Genomic DNA, 17,597 nt, shown 5'->3' on the forward strand with positions numbered 1-17,597 from the left:
GTTTTTTTTCTCTCTTCTTGGCAGATTTCTCCATTTTTTGGGACCATATATAACATGATCTATTATACAGCCATGGCTGCAGAGCAGAGCCGAGCTTCGAGTGGTGGGCGATGGGTATCGGGCGATTTACTTTCTCAAAACGAGGGTGGATTTGAATTTGATGGCTTTAACCAGCGGATATCGGGAGGTACCAATGGAGAGGGAATGCAGGTCCGCTATGCTGTCCTGGATTCAGACGGCTCTGGGTCCAGCCTATACCGCACACACGCCCTGGAAGCTCCACACACATATGGAAAATATGGAGGGTTGAAGTACTTGGGGAAGTCAATTCATTTTGCTGGAGCATCTCCGAGCAGTGACGCAAACTGCTGGTTTAGTCCTTATGTCGCATGTAGTGGAGGTAAAAAAACGACATAAATTCATTGTATTCCACTTGAAAGATCAGCTCTGATGCTGTGTTTTACTCTTTTTTTCTGCAGGATTGGATGGAGTGACGCTTTTCTTCTTGCTCATGTTTTTCGTTGTGTTGATAGGGGGTGCAGGCATCCTTTTTCTACAAGTTAGGTATGAGTCGCAGCAAACAACACTCATTTTTTAATGTTTTTTTAATATTTTGAATGATGTGTATATGTGTTTGTCCAGAAAATATGGGTCTGGAGGTTTTTTCAGTGCGTTTATGGGAGGAGGAGGAAGCCCCACTAAGATAGTGCTGACACTGGATGACTTGGTCTTCATCAACACCACACTCAGCAGAAGGGTCGGTCTCAAACTCTGTCTTTCGGTCGTCCTCAATGACTTTGTCTATGTCTCTCTCACTGTTCACTTCTCTGTTATTTTCACTGTGTAGAAAATGAATAAGAGGAGGATAGTAATAATATAATCTAAAATAATTTTAATGTGTTTAGAATTTAGATCTGCTACAAGTGTGATGATATTAAGTACAGGCATGAGTGTTTTCTTGTGTGTCGATTTTTGAATGTCTTTCTCTTTGTTGGCTTATTTCTGTAGAAATTGAATGACGAGAGTATGATGAAGAGTCAGCTAGATGTTAAAACCCCTCGCCACTCAGTCTCAGGTCGCAGTTACATCACGTCAACCCCAGAAACATCCAATGTTGCTGTATTTGAGGTGTGTGAAATTTGGGAGTTTTTGTGCACTGACATATTGTTTTGGTTCTATGATGAAGCGATATTAAACAAGCTAGTGTGATTTTGGACTAGTTACCAGAAGGTAATCTAATTCTCGGTACAGTAAAATGATTTTAGAAAAACAAGAAGTTATGAAATGGAATTTCAGATAACTTTTGACCAGTAGGTTTAGTGGTTTTCCCCAAACAATGCACATAGTTCCAAAGTAAGCCAAAACACACCAAACCTGTCAAGCAACAGGAAATAAGATAAGAGCATTAAGATCATTCTAGAAACAAAAACTTCCAGGGCTTATTTTCTCTTCTGAGAAATAGATTTATGAGAACGATAACCATTGAGACATTTGGGGTTTAAAAAGAATGTTTTTATACTGTAAATGATTCACATAATGAGGGTAAAACTGATATAATTGTGTTCGACCAATCAAATTCTTCTGGGACACCAACAGTAAATCTTGGTAAATCAAGCCTAGAGTAAAAATTCTGGGTGTTATCTTTGATGATGGCTTGAGATTTGATAAACAGATAAACGCAGTGGTCAAATCCTGCTTTTTTCAGCTCCAACTCTTAAAACCAGTCAGGCCTATTCTCTCTAGAAAAAAAAATAATAATTCATGCTTTTATGACCTCTAGGTTGTACTACTGTAACTCACTATATTTTGGAATTAGTCAGACAACTCTATCCCATTTACAGTTAGTTCAAAATGCTGCAGCAAGGCTTTTAAACGGTACCAAAAAACATGGCCACATCACACCAGTGGTACACTCTTTGGACTGGTTGCCTGTGCACTATCGTAAAGCTTTAAAGTCATTTAAAATTATATTTATATATGAAATTAGTACGTCATGACTTTTCCTGGTAAATATATTTCTAAATGCGGTGTTGAAATTGTACCACATTTTGGTAAAACCAAAAACATTTCAATGATACAAATAAAACAAAAGGTATAAATCAGAAATAGCTATGTGTAATAACAATGGAATGACACAAGAAGAAAGTACTGAACTTCTGAAATGTATTTACATTTATGACTTAGAAATGAGGAGGCATTCAGCGATTGAACATGAAGAGGCAATACACATAAGACGTTCTACTTATACTGTTAGTGCTCAGAGAAGTGAGCGCTAGAGTAAGCAGGGAGAGGAGAGTTTTATGTGCTGAAGTGTTTGTGGAAGAGATGGGTTTTACGTTGTCATTTGAAGGATACCAGTGAGTCAGCAGTCCACGTAGAAATAGGTTCACTCAGTGGCTGTTCTGTAAGCAAGCATCAATGATTTGAAGTTGATATAAGCTTCAGCAGGTAACGAGGAGTGTTACATGGGCTCTCTTGGGCTTACTGAAAACCAGAGAATCTGAAGCATTTTGTATCCTTTGTATAGGTTTAAGGGTGCAAGATGGGGTGATCCTACATCTAGCATAACCCGAAGATTCCTTACTGAATTAGATGGGGTAATATTTGGTGATGGAGTTGGATGGAGAAATTTTGTTGCGGACAAGAAGTGCTGTTTTTGCCAGATTAAGCTGTATTGTAGGTGATAGTTTCCATCCATGCCACTATATCCTCCAGGTAGAGCGAGATCCTTGCAGATACTGTTGGGTAATCTGGCTGAAATGAAAGGTAGAGCTGTATGTCATCAGCATAACAGTTATTAAATATACCGTGTCATTGGAAAATGGTTCCTTGTTATATGGTGTAAATAGAAAATAGTAGGGGACCAAGAACAGATCCCTGAGGTACCCCTGTGACCAGCTGCTGAGCTTCTCTCTAGGCAACCCTTAATGATCTGCCGGTGAGGTAACACTCAGCAGAGTAGGGTTCCAGTGATGCCTATTGACGAGAGGGTGGACCGTAGAATCTGATGATTTACCATATAAAAAGCAGCAGGCAGGTCCATTTAAAGCAGAATAGATTATTTGGAACCTGCTTTAGCAATTCACAGGGCTTCAGTGACTGAGAGTTTACTACTTTGTATAAAAGGCTTTTTTTGGTAATTACAGCTTCAACACACATCTTGTATGGAGAATAAAATTGCATGCATTGCTCAGGTGTGATTTTTTTTTCCCCATAGTTAAAAAAAAATCATGATGGTTCTGTGGGTCTCTTCTATGAACTCTGATCTATATATATTTTTTTCTATTGGATTCAAATCAGGTGATTGGCTGGGCCATTCTAGAAGCTTATTTTTTCTGAAACCAGTTGAGAGTTTCCTTGGCTGTGTTTGGGGTCATTGTTTTGCTGAAACCTTCATCAACCTGGTAATGTTGGTGTTTTAACAGAAGCAGCTAATATTAATTAACACTGATGAGGGGCAGGGTTGCTTTCTAACTCCTGTGAGATTTCAGCTGCTGTCTAGGCCTTCCATGCATTTTATACCTTCCTTTCTTCATGTGTTCAATACCTATTTCTGTGTCATTATTATTATACATAGTTTTGTTGTTTGTATGTATGGTCTAATTTGCTTGTTACTGACACCTGGTAAAAATCTCAAGTCGACAGCAACTTCAGAATTCTGTCAAAAATGGTGACGTGTTCAATACTTATTTTACACACTGTTTGTCTTTACTTCAAATTAATGTTTTTCTTTTTATGATTAATATTTTAGCTGATTGGTTTAGTTTGTGGGTCATACTACTATTTCTAACGCTCCTTTTAAGATCCATATGGGAAAAATTAATTAGAAAACAGTTCTGAAAACTCATGCTATTGAAAAAAGGGCATTACTGATGCATTCTATAAGGTGTACAGTTGCACATCATCGGCTCCAATGTTGTAAAATCACTTCTTTTTTTATAAACATCTACAGTATTTTGTGTTTTCCATTTCCCACCCACACATTAAATCAAGATCAATAACTCAACAGTAGAATTTTGTGACTATTGCATGTTTTTATATATTTTTTTGCATTCTTGGTTAAAAAAAATCTGTAAATTATTTAATTATTATTATGATTATTATTGTTTTATTACTGAAATACAGAAATTATGATTAAAACTATCACAGGGAGGTTGCGTGTTAATCTGAATTGTGTTAAATTGTTTTATTCTGTGCTGCCAGGGTGACTGGGTCTGGCTAAAGAAATGCCCCTGTGCAGATTCTATTACAGAAATCAGTGAAAGCACACAGAGCATCTTTGTCAAGGTAGGAGAAAGTGAGAGAATGAAACTAAGGTTATTTAACTAATACACTGTGTATGTGTTTTGAAAAGAGACATACTCAACTTCTGTACCATCTTTTCCCCTTCTGTTTGTCCTTGTCTTCACTCTCCACAGCTGAGAGATATGCGTCATGAGAATCTGAACTTGTTCCTTGGTCTGTTCATGGACACTGGTATATTCGGCATTGTTACAGAGCACTGCACCAGAGGCAGCCTGGAAGACCTGCTCAACAACGAGGAAATGAGGCTCGACTGGATGTTCAAATCCTCTCTACTCCTTGACCTGATCAGGGTGAGGAATTGAGGCGATGGTTCAAATGGCAATGAGTAAAAAAACGACTGCTAGAAATATAGATGCCAAATATTGTTAAATATTAAAGTGTCTCCTACTCTCTGTCACTTTCCTCTTAATGCCTTCTTTATCTTACCCTGTCAGGGAATGAAGTACTTGCATAATCGGGGCATTATTCATGGACGCCTGAAGTCTAGGAACTGTGTGGTGGATGGTCGGTTTGTTTTGAAGGTTACGGATTATGGCTTCAATGAAATCCTCAACTGCCAAAACATCATCCTGGAGGACAACGCACCGGAGGGTATGTGTGAAACACATGTTACGAATTTAGATGTTAAAAGAGAACAACATTTAGGTAAGACAGGGACATAGGTATGAGACCACTTTTGGTGTTATTAAGGTTAAGGTTAGGGACAAGTCTGTGAGTATGGGAAGGTTTAGGGATGTGTAAAAGTGTAAGGGACAGTCAGCGGCGTATTATGTGTGTAATTAAAGAAATTAGTTACAATGTAATTACATGCATGTGTTTAATCGAGGATAAGTACAATGTAAAAACATGTATTTACACAATAAGTACTTTGTAACAAATGATTCATTTCAGTGCAAGTACATATTAGTTGAGGTCACTTATTATAAAGTTGGACCAAAAAAGATACATACAATAATAATAATAATTTAACAAATGAAAACATAAGTGTTGGCCAAATCAAAGAAATAAACAAGTAAACAACCCTTAAATCGAACTCCTAAACTAATAGACAAAATAAAGTATAAGAATAAACTGAGATCTTCTATGTATGTGAAACTCTAAACTAATTATACTAAAAAAGCAAACTCAAAACCTAATATAACAAGATATAAACTAACCTAATAAACATGAACAAAAAGTACAAGATTTCAGTGCACAAATTAGTTTCTCTCACAACCAAGGAGCGAATCTTACTCAAAATCACAAGTTCAACAAATGAACCTAAGTTACATCAGGCACCTGAAGTAATACATAATCAAATGAAATCCACATCGAGAACAATGTACACCAAGGCCGAGTGCACACCACACAATAAACTTTAAATAGCCTTTAAATCACAGTCAGCTTCTCAGTGAATTGGCAGAGATGATGATGTTGTAACAATGATTGACAGCAAGATCGACCAATAAACACACACTTAAGAGTAGCGTAAGTTAATGGGAACAGATACAGAAGAGTCACTAAACAAAACAATATACACAAAAAATACGTGGAATGTAAGTTCAAGAAGCAGGGTGTAGAGACCTCTATGTACACTACCTGACAAAAGTCTTGTCGCCTTTCCAAGTTTTAGGAACAACAAATAATAACGTGACTTCTAGTTGATCATTTGGTATCAGAAGTGGCTTATATGAAAAGCAAAGGCCTCTAGATTATGCTTATTTTACCAAAATAAAATATGATCATGCCTTGATTTTTAATGATTTAATTAGGACAGAAAGGTCTGACTTTGCTTAGACAAAAGTCTTGTCACTTAAGAGAAATAATGTACAGTATAGAATATAAAGTCATGGTGCAGTGGGAAAATAATTCATATTATGTACGACTCCCATGAGCTTGGACGACTGCATCCACACATCTCTGCAATGACTCAAATAACTTATTAATAAAGTCTCTGGAATGGCAAAGAAAGCGTTCTTGCAGGACTCCTAGAGTTCACAAAGATTCTTTGGCTTCATCTTCAATGCCTCTTCCATCTTACCCCAGATATGCTCAATACTGTTCATGTCTGGTGACTGGGCTGGCCAATCCTGGAGCACCTTGACCTTCTTTGCTTTCAGGAACTTTGATGTGGAGACTGAAGTATGAGAAGGAGCGCTGTCCTGCTGAAGAATTTGCCCTCTCCTGTGATTTGTAATGTAATGGGCAGCACATATGTCTTTATACCTCAGGCTGTTGATGTTGCCATCCACTCTGCTGATCTCTGGCACGTCCACATACTAAATGTAACCCCAAACCATGATTTTCCCTTCACCAAATTCCATGTGGGTTCTAATAGGTCTTCTGCAGTATTTGTGATGATTGGGATGCATTTCAACAGATGATTAATCAGAAAAATCTACCTTCTGCCACTTTTCCAAATGATCAACTAGAAGTCAAGTTATTATTTGTTGCTTTTACAACAGGGATTAACAATAATACTTTTGTCTGGTAGTGTATTCTGTCTTTCTGACCTCTATATCTTTGCTACAGATCAGTTCTGGACGGCTCCAGAGATTTTGAGGAATCCTGATCTGAAGAAGAAGGGAACGTATCCAGCAGATGTATACAGCTTTTCTATCATCATGCAGGAGGTGATCTCTCGCTGCGCACCCTTTTGCATGTTGGATATGCCTCCTGAAGGTTAGACCGCATAATTACAATCCACATCGAAGTTTACTTTAGTAAAACTAAAGCTGGAGTTGGTTTGGAGCACTTCAGATCTGAATACAGAGTAGTAAGTTGTCAATACTCAGGTTGTGTTTCTCTGTATACAGAAATAATAGAAAAGGTGCGCTCTCCTCCACCACTGTGCCGACCCACTGTGTCTATGGATGAAGCTCCGCTAGATGTGATTCAGCTCATGAAGCAGGCCTGGAGTGAGGAGCCTGAACAGAGACCCACGTTTGAGGATATATTCAGACAGGTACACACTAACTCTTTCATTTGCACACACACATACACACAAACAAGACACTTACACATGTTGTGTCTAAAAATGTGTCTTTTAGCCATCTTGCATCACTTCATACTTATGTAAGTGTTGGTTTTGTTTTATGGGGCCTTTCTGTAAAGATAATGATTTTTGCAACAAAGGCTCATTCTAAAAATGTACCCCTATATACATTTCTGGAGATCGCGAGTTATGTAGCCAGAAGTACATATGGCTGGATTTCATCTTTAAAACGAATGCTACTGGGCAGCATGACGCTGTTTCTTTTCGCGCTTACTAGCTGACCACTTATCTCCATATGGACGGCTTTCCTGCTGTTACCAGTTTGTCCAGTTAGTTCGACATGTACATCGGCGGACTTGAGCGCAGAGAGGAGTTAACCACGACACCGGGGTTTGAACCAGGCGAAAAACAGTTCCAGAAATTGGGTAAGACAAAAACAGAAGCCAAAAGATTAAATAAATAAGTAAGTAACAGTGTGAGAATGTGGTAAAATTTGAAAAGACGGTAAAAATCAGGCGAGGGCTGAGGAGGAGGAGGGTGAGCCAGTCGATCGGTCGGTCAGTCAGTCATCAGTCGACAGCGGCCTCTGGTGAATTAACACGAGAACAGCAGGCGCACATGGCACTTGCAAGAGAAATTTGAGATCTGAAAAAGCGTACACAGCGGCCTCTGGTGGATTTGCAAAAACAAAAACTGAAAAAAAAACTAGCTTCTGGAACGCATTTGGCGTTCTCCAGAAATATATATAGCGGTAAGTTTTCAGAATGAGCCTGGGTTGGATTTTTGTACTATATAACCTGTCTTTTAATCCTAAACACAACACTCACAGAAAACTTTCAGCACTTTTACATTTTCAAAAACATTATTTGGTATGATATATTAGCTGTTTTCCTATTCCTATATAAAGTTCTTATTATAACGTATATCCATGGTGTGACATGGTTTTGTTTTTTATATTGTAGTTATATTGTATCCTGAAAACATGTTAAATATGTGGAATAGATATGAGAAATGGGAGTTAGCTTTATCTGTCTGTCTGTCTGTCTGTCTGTCCATCCGTCCGTCTATCCATCCATCCATCCATCCATCCATCCATCCATCCATCCAGCCAGCCAGCCAGCCATCCATCCATCCATCCATCCATCCATCTATCTATATATATATATATCTCTATATATCTATATATATATATATATATATATATATATATATATATATATATATATATATATATATATATATATATATATATATTGTGATAAGACAATAATATCTGTCCGAGATACAAGTATTTGAAAATAAAAACAAAAAAAAAAACTAGCTCCTGGAACGCATTTGGCGCTCTCCAGAAATATATATAGCGGTAAGTTTTCAGAATGAGGCTGGGTTGAATTATTCCGTCCGTCCATCCATCCATCCATCCATCCATCCATCCATCCATCCATCCATCCATCTATATATGTGTATAGATGAGAAAAAGACCCAGGACCACAAATCCAGTCATAAGGGAACATTTTTGGAAATTGAGATATATGCATCATGTGAATAAATAAGTTTTCCATTGATGTATGGTTTGTTGTGATAAGACAATAATATCTGTCCGAGATACAAGTATTTAAAAATCAGAAATTTGAAGTTTCTAAAAAATATAAACAATGAGAAAATGGCCTTTAAATTTGTCAGAATTCTCACAAACTCTCAAAAAACTGAAAGTTGATCTTCACAAAATAACTTAATATTCTAATAATTTTTTGCATTAAAATAAAAGTCTATGATTTTAGACTTAACGTATGTAAAATAATACTGTGAGAATGAACTTGAAAATAAACCTGTGCGACTCGCAGAGGCAAAGCGACAAGCGACCGTTCATTTCAACAGAGAATGAGCGACTTCCGGCAACCTCCCTTTATGCGAGCTACAGTGACCGTTGTTGACCATGTGGGCGTGTCGAGTGACTCAACGAAGCTGAGAATCCTTCAACTTTATGCAAATGAAGAGTGACTTGCTTAAGCGACAGCCAATTGGAGCACCAGTAGAGGTCACATGATCTTCTCTCAGCTCACTCAGCGGCCAGTTGTATTCTCCGTGCTGTGGATCAGGGTGGGCCCCAAATAGGAGCACTCACTCTGATCCCCCGAGCTCTGCAAGGGTTGGGAAAATTCCAAATTGAGTCAAAACAAACGATTACAATTGCCTTTAGATTGGCAAGAAATATTCGGCAAATGCGTCAACCAGCAGAACTTGGGAATTTAAAAAATAAATAAAAAATTCTTCGTGCTGTGAACCTACACAGACCTGCGATTGTAGCAGGTCGCCACCCAGAGCGACAGACAGCTACAAAGTTGTTGCTAGTGTGAATGAGGCAAAAGACCCAGTCCAGGGTCACACACTATATAAACAAATATGGGAGAAAACAATATAATAAATCTCTTTTTCTATGTCCCTTCTTTCAGTTTAAGAGCATGAACAAGGGAAAGAAGACAAACATAATAGACTCAATGTTAAGGATGCTGGAGCAGTACTCCTCAAACCTGGAGGATCTGATCCGAGAGAGGACCGAAGAACTGGAGGTAGAGCGACAGAAAACTGATGCTCTTCTAGCTCAGATGCTGCCCAAGTAAGTGCTGCTTCACATGCTCATGTTTCTCCCTGGATTTCCCACTCTTCTTATTTCTCACACTGCTGCTCTGTCTTTTAGGTCGGTGGCATTGGCATTAAAAACAGGGAAGCCAGTGAAGCCAGAGCACTTCGCTGAAGTCACACTGTATTTCAGTGATATCGTAGGTTTCACCACCATCTCTGCCCTCAGTGAACCCATCGAAGTGGTCGATCTGCTTAATGACCTCTACACACACTTCGATGGAATCATCGCAATCCACGATGTCTACAAGGTTTGATGAACTTCAGGGAACTAAACAGACAATATTGATTTCACAGTAACAGATTGAAGGGTTTTTCTGCAGATCCTTCCTTTAGGAGTGTCTAAATGTACGCCCCTGTGCCTAACAGTTCCCATATTTATACTTGTTAAGTATCAGAAAAGAAGGCTGTGGAAAGACTCCCTTCATTGGTAAACTTAAGAATGATTTGCTCAAATATTAACAGTGCAGTTTATCAAAAGCAAATATATTTGATAAATGTTTGTGTGCCACAATTAATGAAGCAGTCATTATTGTTTATGATTTTAGTACACCTGGGTGACTAGTAACAGGAAATTGTTAAACCATGACATCCTGTTTCACAAGTATATACATAATACATTAATATTAGGTAAAATAAAGGCCAAACTCACTCATAAATAACAATGGAAAAGAGCAAAGAACTGAGCTCTGATTTACAACAAAAGTGAAAGTCCTGACATGGCCAAGTATATTGACCCATACTTGGAATTTATGCTCTTGATTTAATCCATCCAAGTGCACACACACACACACACACACACACACACACACAGCAGTGAACACATACACACACCGAGAGTACACATAGTAGTCGGCAGCCATTGCTGTGGTGCTCAGGGAGCAGTTGGGGAATCTGTGCCCTGCTTAAGGGACTCACCTCAGCCGTGGAATTGATGGTGGTGAGAGCGCTGGTTATTCACTTGTACCACCGACAATCCCAGAGCTGGTACTCGAACCTGCAACCTTCCAAGTCCACAAGATCACAAGTCCAAATCTTTAACCTTCCCAAAGGAGCTTCACAAAAGGGGAAGTGGCTCTAAGACAACAGCAAAAACACTGAAAACTTCTGTCAGCTGGAAGTGTTATGAATCAGTCTGTAAGGGAGAGTGTGTTTCTTTCCCAACAAAACTGTCAGAATCGTAAAGGTAGTTGAGTCAGAAAGTCTCCAAAACTACAATCCAGTGTTGCCGACATCACCACAAATAGTTTGATAGTCATCCAAAAACAACTTGAGCATCTTTTTTTGTTGTTAATATTATGATGAGCAAAAGGTTTAACAATAGAGACATTTTACCACAGGAATTTCCTGTTTAATATATGTTTAATAGACTTGCAAACAGATTTAGCCAAACAAGGCAAAATTTGGGCAGTCATTGGTAACCGAATGGACGTCTAACAACTAACAATAGTTCAAAAATAGACTTGTCAACAAATAGACAGGACTAATATTGGCGCCCTTGGTAAACATGATCAAAGAAGTCTGTGAGGCAAGCAAGATTGTTTTGTAAAAAATAGACTAGACTCAAAAGGAAAGATCAGATAGACTTCACGTGTAATTGTTCATTCCTGTGTATTTAATGACTAGTCTATTGATGTTATTTTAATGACCTCACTGCCTTCTTTGCGCATATTTACCAAGGGCGCTAATATTAGTGGAGGACACTGTATACTCATAAAAGCTGAGCAGAAATGCCTTAAAGGTACATACACTCAACGGCCACTTTATAAGGTACACCTGTCCAACTGCTCGTTAATGCAAATTTCTAATCAGCCAATCACATGGCTGCAACTCAGTGCATTTAGTCATGTAGACATGGTCAAGACGATCTGCTGTTCAAAGCGAGCATCAGAATGGGGAAGAAAGGTGATTGAAGACTTTGAATGCGGCCTGGTTGCTGGTGCCAGACGGGCTGGTCTGAGTATTTCAGAAACTGCTGATCTACTGGGATTTTCACACACAACCATCTCTAGGGTTTACAGAGAATGGTCAGAAAAAGAGAAAATATCCAGTGAGTGGTCCAGAGGAGAGATATCCAGAGGTCAGAGGAGAATGGCCAGACTGTTTCCAGTTGATAGAAAGGTAACAGTAACTCAAATAACCACTCGATACAACCGAGATATGCAGAAGAGCATCTCTGAACACACAACACATCCAACCTTGAGGCGGATGGCCTACAGAAGCAGAAGACCACACCGGGTGCCACTCCTGTCAGCTAAGAACAGGAAACTGAGGCTACAATTCACACAGGCTCACCAAAATTGGACAATAGAAGATAAAAACGTTGCCTAGTCCGTTGAGTCTCAAATTCTGCTGTGACGGGTCAGAATTTGGTGTCAACAACATGAAAGCATGTATCAATCCTGCCTTTTATCAACGGTTTAGGCTGCTGGTGGTCTAATAGTGTGGGAGGTATTTTCTTGACACACTTTGGGCCCATTAGTACCAATTGAGCATCGTGTCAATGCCACAGCCTACCTGAGTATTGTTGCTGACCATGTCCTTCTCTTTATGACCACAGTGTACCCATCTTCTTATTGCTACTTCCAGCAGGATAACGCACCATATCATAAAGTGTGAATCATCTCAGACTGGTTTCTTGATGACAATGACAATGAGTTCACTGTACTCAAATGGCCTACACAGTCACCAGATCTCAATTCAATAGAGCACCTTTGGAATGTGGTGGAATGACAGATTCACATCATGCATGTGCAGCAGACAAATCAGCAGCAACTGCGTGATGCTATGTCAATATGGACCAAAATTTCTGAGAAATATTTCCAGTACCTTGATGAATCTTTGCCATGAAGGATTAATGCAGTTCTGAAGGCAAAATGGGGTCCAACCCGGTACTAGTAAGGTGTACCTAATAAAGTGGCCACTGAGTGTATTAATAGTACCTGTTAAATGGGCACAATGACAGCAAAAATTTGAGTCCCCCCAAAAAAAAATTTCTTAAGAATTTTTTTTATGTTTAAATTGAAAATTGAATTAAGTGAAAATAAATTATATATATATATATATATATTTATGAGGTATCATTTATTGTTAGACCAATAGCATATAAAACCACTTTTGTGTGAACATTTTGTGTGGTGTATATCAACAGGTGGAGACTATTGGTGATGCGTACATGGTGGCATCAGGAGTTCCCAATCGCAATGGTACCCGCCACGCTGCAGAGATGGCCAACATGTCCCTAGACATTCTGCACTGCATCGGTACATTTAAAATGAGGCACATGCCTGACGTCAAAGTCAAAATCCGCATTGGACTCCATTCTGGTGAGAAAAGCAACAGTTCTGTTTTACTATGTATTAAAATGATATTTATTCCTGTTCTGAAATCTGAATTTTCAGCACTGTTACTCCAGTCTTCTGTGTCACATGATCATCACATGACACCACCTAATGATTACTGTGCCAGAATGAGAGTAAAGTTCCTAGGCATATTATCTACCTAGAAAATAGCAACTTTTGTTTTACCATCCGCCTTGATACATGATGAAACTACAGAAGAGTCAAGCTTTAAATAGGAAAATTAGTGAAACTCGTTTTCAACATTTTTTGAGTGACATGCTAATGGTCTAATCTGATTCAATGATCTATGCTAAGCTAAGCTAAAAGTGCTCTCGGCATACCCAGAAATCGGCTGAATGATTTCAAAAAAGGTCAAACTGCACTGTTTACTTGTAATGGAGTCGTAAGATGACCCCATTTCCAAAATAATGTTCCTCAAATTAAAGTTTCATAAAGTAAATCAATTATTTCCAATATCAAACAAACCATTTCCTTCTATATGTGATTTTCACTGACAAATATGGCCCAGTCTTACATCAATGTACTGAACACAGTGCTAAATGTAAATGCGTATTTACACTTGATCCTCTGATAGCGGTGTATTCCTAGAACAAGTGAAATGTAAATCCCAGGCAAAATCCAATTAACAGATTCATCCAATTACTAAGCACAGTGTCGCCTCTGTCCCCTTCCCACAATTCAACACATGCTGTTCTCCACACAAGTGAAAAGTCAACCTCATTCTCATGTGTGTGTGTTACAGGTCCAGTGGTCGCAGGTGTAGTTGGCTTAAAGATGCCTCGATACTGTCTGTTCGGGGACACAGTAAACACAGCCTCCCGAATGGAATCCACAGGGTTGCGTGAGTAACACAGACTAACATGTCATGCTGAATATGAATGAGCACGTGCACAAGTCAGATAGTAACCGTGTCAGCATTTGTGACCGTCTCTGAAGCCGTGATTCCTGGAATTTGTCTTTGCTAAGGATCAGTTTGAAGACTCAGTAGTTGTGCATGTGTGTGCTGATAAACGAGTGCATGTCAGTGAGAAGCTCAGAGGGCTTAAAGTGCAGAGTTCCCTGTAAGCTCTTAAGAGTATAAGCCAAATTAGAAAGAAAATTCTGCTTTAAAGCTAATGTCCTCTTAGGACTCAGCCTCCGCTATCACCCTGAACTGTCTCACCTTTAATCAGACCTTCTGCCATATTTAGCCCAGAAAGGTTACTTCGTGTTTCGAAGAAACAAGAAAGTTTGAAACATGATAAAAGGTTTGCCATTGACTTTAGAAAGCATGTACAGCAAATTGAGTGGCAAGGATGCATTTGAGTTTCAAAAGTGACAGTAAAGACGTTTTAAAACTGGCAGATTTTTTCTCTTATAATTCATTTTTTTTACTTAGTTGTTAATAAATTCTTAATAAAATATTTGAATGTTTCCAGCTCAACAGTTTCAACATCGATATAACACATTGATAGTAATAAATGAGCACTAAATCAATATATTTCAATAATTTTTGACTGATTATGTGACACTGAGTTATTTTAAATTGTGAAACCATTTCACACATAAAAATAAAACAATAGAAAACCTTGGTCACACTTTATTTTGGTTCGTTTGTTGAATTTAAGTTACATTGCGTCTACATGCCAACTACTTCTCATTAGATGTAAGTAGACTGTTAGGCTGGGGTTAGGGTTAGGGTTAGTGTATGTTGGCATGTACTTGCAAAGTTTCTTATAGTCAGTTAAATGTCTGTTTGGGAGCAGTATCAGCAGATATTAAGCAGACAGTCTACTAATCCTCTAATGGACCATCAAAATAAAGTGCTACCAAAACATTAGTTTACATTTTACTACTGCAAATGTGTGTCGATTGCATAGATCAGGGGTACCCAAACTTTTCTGATAAAGGGCCAAAAAACCAAACTTGATTGAGGGATGTGGCCCGAATATATACCAAATTGAATTCATCACATCGTATAACATTAAATTTGACATTGGTTATTTTCTAATTTATTCAGTATTATTTAAAAATAACTAGAAAACTGCTTTTTTATCATATTAACCGATGCAGTATCATTTTTAACATTTTATAACAAACGTATTATTATAGTAAAAACAATTTATATTGCAATGGAGTTCTGCTGAAAACACTAGTCGACCTGTGCCTGCTTTTGCCTTGATTTGCTCTCCGATGTCTTGTGCATCGCTTTTTGTCAAGTGACATTTTTTGCATTTTCAAGTCTGATTTATTCACAACTATTAATTAAAACATTTAATTCCTGTTGACATTTTTTTTAACTCAGCAATAAAACAAAGAAATAAAGATTTATGTAAAAAAAATATTGTAATAACTATCACTGTCAAAGGCATTCACCCCAACCACGTCCCCATTATTCTCCCTCTCTTTTCAGATGGGATGGTGGACCAAATCAAAGATTATGGGCCTTACTTTGGGCATCTCTGGCACAGATAATCTTTTTGACTTGGTTTGGTTTGTTTGTGTTGGATAATTGAAGGTTTTCTACAAACATAATAAAATAATTAGTGCCTAATTATACCAGATTATATCTTACAAGCAAGCAAAGAAAAGCTACATGTAGACTTTGTTTACAGAACAGAAAAATTTAGGCTGTTTCCATTTAATCTTAATTAAAAGAGTGGAGATATTTTCATAGGTCTCAAATCTAGTGTTGTGTAATTTCACTTTGGGGATAAAATGGCTAAAGCAGTTGCCCAGATTATCTAAGTGACAGAAAGCAGGGGCAGACTTAACCAATAAGCAAGGTAAGCAGCTGCTTAGGGCTCCAGGGAATTAGGGGGCCCTGACCAATGCCAAGAAGCCTATATTAATCATATAGCTCTTTTTATTAATTTTCTATCATATGTTGTAAAATCTGTGTATAACCATTATGATCTAACATTATTACTTTTTTTCTAATCTGGGGCCCCCATGAATACTGCAACTTTAGTTAGCTTGTTAGGAGGGGTCTGTTCAAATAAAAGAACATTTGCCAGTGAACAATGACGGCCACCGATTCACACACAGCTATTATCCAAATAATGGTCAAACGAATACTACTATAGAATTTCAAAAATGTCAGTGCTGTGTGTTTTTGCTGTCGCATCTTTGGTAACTGGTCCAATATGTTCAGTGGCGATGGATACAATTGCAGTTTTTATCAGTTTATTTACAAAAATAATAATACTAATGATAAATGAATCTACAGAGGAAAAATATCTTTAGAGAAAGGGAATGTTTTGTGTTTCAATGAGGCCCCATACCAAGAATTGCTTAGGGCCCCCAAATCACTAACTCCACCCCTGACAGAAAGTTGTGAGGGATGTGGTGGAGTTTATAGCGAACTGTCCTGTCAGTTTAGGACAAGGCTGCCATCTAGCGTTTTCTCAGGAAACACCATTGCTTTAAAGCAGGATGCCCAAACTTTTTCTTATGAAGGACCAAAAACCAAACTTGATTAAGGGAGGTGGGCAGAGGAATATACCAAACTATTACATTAAAGCTGCCATGGTAATTTCCTAATTTATTAATATTGAAAAATAAATAGAAATAAAATACTTCAATCATAATGATAATTACCTTAATAAACTTCTTATAATAAAACATAAACAAACACAATTATAACACAATGGTGTTCAATGCTAAATACATGAGTCAAGCTGAACCTGCCTTTGCCCTGATTTGCCCATCAATAACTTGTGCATTCTAAATCTCTTCTCACATGGGATAGCAGGCCAAATCAAAGGTTACCATGGGCCGACATGGGCCGGCCCTACTTTGGGCATCTCTGCTTTAAAGTTAATATCTGGAACACACGATCATGAAGTGTTTGAGCTCACAGGAAACCTGTATGGTCAGATGTTTTTCATTAATTTGTGTTTTCTCTGTTTCTACAGCTTACAGAATTCATGTCAACCAGAGTACAGTTGATGTCCTAAACAGTCTCAAACTTGGCTACAAAATAGATACTCGGGGCAGGACCGAGCTCAAGGTATGAAAACACACAAGCGCTGGCGTGTTTCTTCAGTTCAGGCTTTTTTACGTTCAGAGAAATTATTTTGATTGAAATGACTATACTTATAACTGTGATCTAAACAGACAGTACAATAATCCATTCAATATTTGAGAGAAAATTATTATATCATAATCATATCACATGTTTATATAACTTACATCTGTTCCAATGTTCTGCCATCATCTCAATCGCATTTTTTTTCTCCTTAAAGGGATAGTTTACCCAAAACTGTAAATTAAGTCATCATTTACTCATCCTTCACTTGCTCCAAATCTGTTTGATTTCTTTATTCTGTTGAACA

At 38.0% G+C, this 17,597-nt stretch overlaps 1 protein-coding gene across 1 annotated transcript in view; it reads left to right on the plus strand.

Annotated features, from left to right (window-relative positions):
* The window catches only part of gucy2d (guanylate cyclase 2D, retinal), a 29,846-nt gene that overhangs the window by 2,766 nt on the left and 9,483 nt on the right, over positions 1-17,597 (plus strand). The window contains exons 3-16 of the mRNA XM_056457005.1: positions 25-400; positions 480-564; positions 643-757; positions 1,009-1,128; positions 4,204-4,287; positions 4,419-4,595; positions 4,740-4,896; positions 6,817-6,966; positions 7,101-7,249; positions 9,733-9,896; positions 9,978-10,170; positions 13,071-13,245; positions 14,024-14,122; positions 17,178-17,272. Coding sequence (XP_056312980.1) covers positions 25-400; positions 480-564; positions 643-757; positions 1,009-1,128; positions 4,204-4,287; positions 4,419-4,595; positions 4,740-4,896; positions 6,817-6,966; positions 7,101-7,249; positions 9,733-9,896; positions 9,978-10,170; positions 13,071-13,245; positions 14,024-14,122; positions 17,178-17,272 — 2,139 coding nt within the window. The remainder of the gene's footprint in view (positions 1-24; positions 401-479; positions 565-642; positions 758-1,008; positions 1,129-4,203; positions 4,288-4,418; positions 4,596-4,739; positions 4,897-6,816; positions 6,967-7,100; positions 7,250-9,732; positions 9,897-9,977; positions 10,171-13,070; positions 13,246-14,023; positions 14,123-17,177; positions 17,273-17,597) is intronic.

The sequence above is a fragment of the Danio aesculapii genome, chromosome 5, assembly GCF_903798145.1.
Source record: "Danio aesculapii chromosome 5, fDanAes4.1, whole genome shotgun sequence".
Classification (NCBI taxonomy): Eukaryota; Metazoa; Chordata; class Actinopteri; order Cypriniformes; family Danionidae; genus Danio; species Danio aesculapii.